At 39.6% G+C, this 7,888-nt stretch overlaps 1 protein-coding gene across 1 annotated transcript in view; it reads right to left on the bottom strand.

Moving 5' to 3' along the window:
- The window catches only part of LOC103803547 (protein fantom-like), a gene marked incomplete at both ends in the record, with an annotated part of 13,068 nt that extends 6,097 nt beyond the window's left edge, over positions 1–6,971 (bottom strand). The window contains 4 exons of the mRNA XM_009076115.1: positions 1,402–1,545; positions 2,961–3,060; positions 4,766–5,064; positions 6,827–6,971. Coding sequence (XP_009074363.1) covers positions 1,402–1,545; positions 2,961–3,060; positions 4,766–5,064; positions 6,827–6,971 — 688 coding nt within the window. The remainder of the gene's footprint in view (positions 1–1,401; positions 1,546–2,960; positions 3,061–4,765; positions 5,065–6,826) is intronic.
- Positions 6,972–7,888: the final 917 nt, after the last annotated feature.

Here is a 7,888-nt window from a genome sequence, read left to right as displayed (position 1 = left end):
GGAATGCCACACATGGTGAGCAGGTCCCTCCCTTGAAAGGCATTTAAAGAACTGACCAAGTATTTCTCATCTATGTGGAAGTGCTCTTGAAACAGGATGAATGAGGAATCAGGACTGTGCCACATTAGATCCTTAATAACAGATAACAGTCTGAAACTGCAACTGTCAAAAGGGGAAAGATATAGGCAAAGCTATGTAATTTTCCATGTATTTTTGCAAAGGTGGAAGAAGAGAAAGAAAACTAATAGAGGCTTTACTGTGGAACACATTTCACAAGCATGTTTGTCTGTTCCACATATGTATCATATGCCTTCAAAAATTTGCTAATCTACTCTTAGGACAGTATTTTTCCACTCTTTGTGGACTAAAAATTATTAATGAGTATCAGTGAACATTAAATCTCGTATTATTAATCGACATCTAAAATTCTCTAATAGATTCATAGTATGTTAAGGGGTTCGAATGGAGCTTAAAGACCATCCAGCCCCAACCCCCTGGGCAGGGACACCTCCCACCAGAGCAGGTTGCTCAAGGCTCATCCAACCTGGCTGTGAACACTGCCAGGGCTGGGGCAGCCACAGCCTCCCTGGGCAACCTGGGCCTGTGTCCCACCACCCTCACAGCAAAAACATCTGCCTAAGATCTAACCTAAATTTCCCTTTTCCAATTTACCCCCATTGCTCCTTGTCCTGCAGTTTCTAACCAAGAGTCCCCCTCCAGCTTCCCCGGAGCCCCTTCAGATCCTGGAAGGTACTCTGAGGTCTCCACACAACCTTCTCTTGTCCAGGCTCAACAGCCCCAACTCTCCCAGCCTGTCCTCATAGTGAAGGTGCTCCAGACCTCTGATCAGCTTTGTGGCCTCCTCTGGCCTTGCTCCAACAGTTCCATGTCCTTCTGATGCTGAGGACACCAGAACTGTGGGCAGTATTCCAGGTGGGTCTCATGAGAGCAGAGTAGAGGGGGCAAAACATCTCCTTTCACCTGCTGCCACAGTCCTTTGGATGCAGCCCAGAATTTGGTTGGCCTTCTGGGCTGCAAGTGTACACTGCAGCTCATGTTCTGTTTGTCATCAACCATCACCCCCAAGATGATTAAAATGTGATTGACTTGGACTTCAAGTCAATCTCTATCAGCTGGAAATGAATTATCTAAAATGGTAATTACAAGCATCTTTGTTTATTTATGAAAATATGTCATAACTTATTATCAAAACTATCTCCTTGCTTAGAATCATCCATGGCTATTTGGCAAAACATTGTATGACTTCCTTTCACCAAAGGGAAAGAAATGAAGAAAGCACATAGTCCTTCTCAGAAGTAGTAATTTTCACAGCTCTATATAAACATTATGACATAGCTGTTCTAAAGCTTCCCCCATGGAGACTTCCATTCTCCACAATACCTTTGGTTTGCTGTGTCCTGCTCTCTCAGCTGTAGGATGGATTCTTCAATCTCCTTTTCTTTCCTTCCTAGTTGACTCACAAGAGTCTCTCTGGCATGTTCTAGCTCCTCAATGTGTTTCCTTTGGGACTCAATCACAGCCTCCCTGAAAGTACAAGCATCTTACATTCCAAAACCAGGTAAGTATTTAATGAAAGAAAAAAAATTTAAATGAACACTCAAGAGAGCCAAAAATTTAAGTGTTCAGCAAAATTTGTATTTCTTAATGACATGCATCACAACAGAGGCTCAAGAGTTTAAGCTACTATGAACACACCACACAAACTCTCAAAATAAAATGTTTATGTGGACTGAATGATTAGCAGAACCCAGCTGAAAACACTGTCCATGGTTTCTTATACTCTATATGAGAAGCATCTTCCTAATCCATCAGTACCAACAGTTTTCCAAAAAGCAATACACCATTACTAGCTATCAAAAAATTCTGAGATTTTTGATGGATGGAGCAGTAAAAGTAACTTTTTAAGCTTTTATTCTGAGATAGAGAAATTTATACACATAAAAAAATAATCAAATGATATGTCTTAGTGGAATTTATCCAGCAAATGCAATTTAAAAAATAATTTATAAGAATATTTCTATACAATCATTACCTGTGGTCCCAGTAAATCTTTGTGTTTACAAAACGTCAAGCACAAAATGCATGACTGCCCATTAATTGATATATTTTAATACTGTCCTGGTTTTAGCCATCTATTGAAAATGCAGCATTTACAGATATTGTAGTAAATCTGCTATAGGTAAATTACTATGGAAATAAACAAACATACTAAGGGTGCCTTTTAGAAAACCAGATTTCTACACATATAGAGAATAAAAAACGTTCTAATTAGACCTCAGTATCTTTAAATCAGATGTGAACTGCCTTTTCTCCAGCCTATGTAACACCTCTCAGCTCTCATGTAATCTCTGAATCAAAGATGCTATAAGGGTTTCCTGAGCTGCAACTGCAGTTAAAATGTGCAGTTAGATAACAAACCAACTTTCAGAATACAAAAATAAATGAAAATCATTTTACATAACTATGCCATACTGTGCTTTTTGCCAACTTACCCATAAAATCTGTCTGCCTCTAGAAATGAAGCTTAAATCCATCAGCAAAACACATTCAAAACAGCCACCACTTGCGTGGGTTATCCCCATACATTTTGGGAGTTAGGTTAGTAAAACTTGCAGCCAAGGTCCCTTCTGCTTTTTGCCAGCTAAGCAAAATTGCATCCTAGCCAAAAGAAAGGCTCACCATTGAAGATCAATTTTAACTTCCAGCCACCTCTTCATGTACCTACATTTTACATTCTAAATCCCTGAGCCTTACATTTTACATCCCTTAGGATCCTTATCGTAAAATATATGTGTTGTTAACAGTGTTATTGTATCAGATCCAACCACTTCACTTTGTTTTCTGAAGTGAAAACTTCTGAAAAAAAATTTTTCTTTTCTTCAAGAGAACCATACGTTTTAAGACCTATAATGACAAAAAAGTAAGTAATAAAATCATACAAATTTCTTATTTCAGCCCTTGAATCCTCGACCAGATCCTGCCCATATTTTGGGAGCACAAGGTCAGATGATCTCACTTCTAAGTTCTGAAATCTCATTCCTGGAAACAAAGCAAAGACAAATTTTTGTCACAGTGAATGAAAAAGCATTTAACTTACCAACAGTCTCTATGTAATACAAACACAACTTCTATGGACATGCCATTATAAGTATTTTTACAGCAAATTCACATGGAATCAGTACCTACAACAAAGCTGCTAGAATTTGGACAGCAGGTGATACAGCACAGTGACAGAGAAGTGTTAAAAACATGTTCTGGAAAGGGCTTTATAGAAGATTTTACCTTCAAAGACAGAGAACAGAGATCTGTCTTCAAAGAGGAACAATATCAATAGTATTAAACAGGAACATAGGATCATTGTTAGTAGCAGTGCAAATAATTGCCAGTTCTTTAGAAGCATACTAAATCCCAGGTGGAGAAGAAAAGTGAGAAATTAATTAAGAAAGAACTGTGACTTCAGGAGCAAAAGCAATGGTTTCTCCAATTTTTCCTTCCTTCTTCAGCAAGAAGAAATTAAGGAAGTTTCAAGGTGGGACGAAACTACGTATTATATTTCAAACACAGCATTAAGGCTGCCAAGCCTCAGTCCCCAAAACTGAGTCATTTAGGTCCCAGGTGCAATGATACCAGCAGTTTCCTAAAATGCCTGAAAAAAATTTACATACTTTGCATTTGTGCTGAGTTAACTTGATCTATTTTGAATGCTGATCTTTAACTATTATGTTAAGGTATTGGTAATTGTGACATATATATAAATATATACATGTATATACATATATACATATGTATGTGTATATATATGCCTAGAGTATATATTTTTTATTCACTTTTGTTCAAATCAAGGTATATCTTAGATGGCTGCACTCTGTCCTGGGTTGCAGTGTGGGGGTAGCCAATGGGATGTATTCTGTTGCTGTCTCCACAAGCTGTTAAAGCAGGTGGGGCAGTGATCATTACAGCCTGGTCCCTGCTGGCTTCCCCAGGGGCTGTCTCTGTTTAACAGGCTGTCAGGGACCCATGTGTGACCCACAGAATTACACTGGCCCATTGGGAGATGCCTCACCCCAGGGGTGGGGAGCCAAACATGCTCACAGGGATATAAGCTGGGGCTTGGACCAGCACAGAAACCCTTTTTTATCTGCTGGATTCCCAGAGGACAAGAGCTGCTGCTGGACCTTCAGGAGAGAGCCGGATCTGCAGGACCACTGCTCCAACAAACCCATCACTGCAGGAGGATGCAGCCACCATTCAATGGCACTGCTGTCAACGCCCTGACTGACAGGGGGTCAGGTTACTTTCTGACTCTGTCAGTGGTTTTTCTGGGGTTTTTTTGTACTGTTGCATTTTTTGTTGTTTTGGTTTGGTTTTCATATTAAACTGTACTTCTGACTCGAGAGTCTCTCACCAGTTTGCTTTCAAACCAGCACACACTCAATAAAAGTCATGAGAAACCAACAAGTATTTAGTGAACAAGCACACCTAAGTAGACCTTTTGGATCAGCTTTCCCTGGCATTTCTAAATCAGCCAAACACAAACAGTAAGATATATTTCTTAGTTGTGGAGTTTTCTTATCTCTCCATACCTTAGAGAGAGCTAAGCTAACTTGAATTCTTCCAGGCATCTTATTTTTAGATAACTGCTTTGCATATTTTCTGACCTGCCCTGAAACTGTTCTGAGACTCAGGCTTCAGGTTTCACAGGACCACCTAAGAGGTTGCTGTTCCCAATGAATGTGAATGATACCTTTCTTTGTGTGCTCCAGCACGGCAGCAGCCTCGCTCGCTTTCCTCAGGCCAGTGTTGACACGAGGCTGAACATAGCTGTACGGACAAGGCCTGTGGCCTTGGATCTGGAGCTGCTGTTTAGTTGAAATGAGTTTGTTGCGGAGGCTCTCGTTCTGTTTCTCAAGTTCATGAACTCTCTCCTGCAAGTGCTCGATCATTTCTTCCAGCTCCACAGCCTGACCCAACCGCCTGGGCCCTCCATCAGCCTTTTCAGCCTTCTTTTTATCATTAACAAGCCGTATTAACTTGGTGGTCATTCTGGAGAAAGCAACCAAAACAGATAAAGAATGTGAAAAGTCAGCATAAAAAGTATTCTGTTGAAAGGAACATAATCACTGTGAAGAGATTAGCACAGAACCTGAATAATAAAATTCAGGCTTTGATATAACTACTACTGCCTGTGAAGAACTCTTCGAAGGTAACTGAAACCACTGTGCAGCAATCTGCTCCACAGCACTGACAAATAACAGCTTCCTATGGCTTACCATTTAAGGTTAGTAATGGGAGGACACATGTTTACTCTTCAGGCTGCTTAATTTTTAACACATTACCTCCTATTACTCTGCTCTGCTGTACAAGACTACAAAAGTGGCCACACATCTACAAGACCTATATCTAGTTTACAGGGAACCTATTTTCAAAGGTGCAGAAAGAAAAATGATAATAAGGACACACTTCATTTGTTTAAAGTGGCTTGTTATACTTTTTGATACTTGCGGACAGAAGCTTTTATTTTAAAGAACAAAAGTGAAACAAAAAAATAAATCGGCAATAATTTAAGGATGTCACAGAATGTTACTTGTCTGCAAGCAGGTTTTTTGGTTTTTTTCAATGTACTTCTACTGGAAATTAATTCTAAACTTTTAGTTACAAGGGTTTTGGCATGAGGGATGCTGGGAAAGAAATTTAGCTTGAGGAGTTAAGACTTTGTCTAGGAATCTAGACAAACACTGTATTTTTTATTTGCTGTGCCTTAACATACTAATTCAGGTAATTTGGACATTCTGTGTAATTTTACCTAAGTGGACAATGAGTGCATTCACCTAAGAGGATGATGAATGGTATTTCCTGCAAGAAATGCCATTTGGAATATGGAAACAATTCATATGTACCACCATCTTGTATTTGACCACAACCTGGCAAAAAAAACGGAGAGCATGTCATGCTTGTCAGTTGGATCCTGGCTCACTGAAGACCGAGTCAAAAGCAAAGAATGTTTTGCACTTTGTTTAAGTATGGAATGGTCCCATCGGCACAGGCTGTGTTTTCCGCTGCCCTTCCCACCAGAAGCTAGCTCAGATGCCACTTGACTATCAGCTTAAGGACAGCACAATGTGAACACACATTCACAGTGTTTTGGGATTAATTAGCCCTCCTGAAATATAGTAATACCATGAGCAGTTCTGCAGAGTCCAGATCAGTCTGTCAGCACAGCACTAAGTTCAATAATAAGCCTAAAGTTGCTTATACAAGTGTGTGTGTCTGGGCACACACTGTGCTCCACATGCTGCTTGGGACTTCTTCACTGAAGTTACCCATACTGAATAAAGGAGAGCTGATTGTAAAGACACTTCAGTGCTAACTCAGTGATAAAAGGTTAGGTGCTAGTCAACTTCTTGAAGGACAAACAGGGACCAAAAAAGGGGAAGAATCTCTCTGTATAGGCCATTTTGATTCTAGAATGAAACTCTGGATGAATCATTAGGCTTCTACAGCTTCTTCCATTCCCAGAATCCCCGTTACGTTTGTACTCCGCTCGCATAGCCATGAACCCAAGGTACCAATTCCACAGTGGGAGGTGGTGCTGTGCCTCTGTACATGGAGACTGAACAGGGTCCACTGCAAAAAGCACCTCACATACAGAGACAACCAGAAAACAATACAAAAATGAATTCCAATGAGTGATTTTTGCTACTGCATTAAAAAGCAATTTGAGAGAAATCAACATGACTGTTAATCTGCTGATAATGCTTTAAGGGGCAAAAAAGTTACTGAGAGTTAAACATATTAAACTCCACACCTCTTAATTTTCTCCTCTTGCTTATTTGCATGCTGCTTGAGCAGGACATAGTCATCACGGATACGAAGGAATCTGTCTTCCAGTTCCTCTCGACTGATCCTCCATAAGGCTTGTCGAGCTTTGACATTCTGTGTAGCTGATGATTCTACCCAAACCAAAGCAACTTTAAATTATCTTCAATACATTCAACAACACATAATTCAAATCTAACTCCCTTTGAAATACTGAAAAAATGTTAATGAAAATTTTCAAGTAATTTGTTATTTTACACTTGTATCAGGTTAATCACTTCCCTTTTCCTCCCTCTTCCAGACTGAAAAACAAATAGTCCAAATGATACAGCAAACTGATTACCTACTAGACAATGCAAATGCAACAACTGAGCAAGTAACCAGGTATGGTCAAACATACTACTGAAAAAAAAGATGACCATTACCATAGAGATGCTTTCTAATCTGTCTCAAAGTGAACATACTCTCTGGAAGCTTGAAAGGATTAACTCATAATTCTGAAAATGGACTCAGATGCAAAACTAAGCTCAGAAGTTCCATTCCATTAGCAGCTGACTAACATATGAGAATAGCACAGTACTTTTGGTTCCCTTTTCATTAAATGGATCTGGCCTTTTCCTCAATTCAGCAAAAAAGTTCTCTTCTCTTCTGGAAGGATGAACGTTACAGCTCAATGAGATTGCCAGTTTTTAGCATCTCACAGCAACAACTTGAATACAGAATGGGTAACAGTACCTGTCAGAATTTAATCCAGATTTTGAATGGTAGCTGAACTTAATTTTGTGAGTGGAAACATTTTTAGAAAGAAACTAAAGTAGACACTGATCACAGTCTTTAACTGCAATAAATAGCATCTCGTACAAACCTTGCAATCCTTCAGTTCCAGCTGGTGTTAGACCTGTACCTCTCACAGACAGGCTCCCCAGAGTTTCATCAGCTGAAACAGGCATGGCTTATCTACAGGTGACAAAATTTGAATGAAATGCTTCTCCGTCTGCAGTTTAAACAGTGAGGCTGTAAAAGACTGCATATGAGTTTGTTCATTAAACCC

This window comes from Acanthisitta chloris, unplaced genomic scaffold, assembly GCF_000695815.1.
Source record: "Acanthisitta chloris isolate BGI_N310 unplaced genomic scaffold, ASM69581v1 scaffold8420, whole genome shotgun sequence".
Taxonomy (NCBI): Eukaryota; Metazoa; Chordata; class Aves; order Passeriformes; family Acanthisittidae; genus Acanthisitta; species Acanthisitta chloris.
The sequence above is the reverse complement of the archived record's forward strand: the minus strand, read 5'-3'. Positions and strand labels throughout refer to the sequence as shown.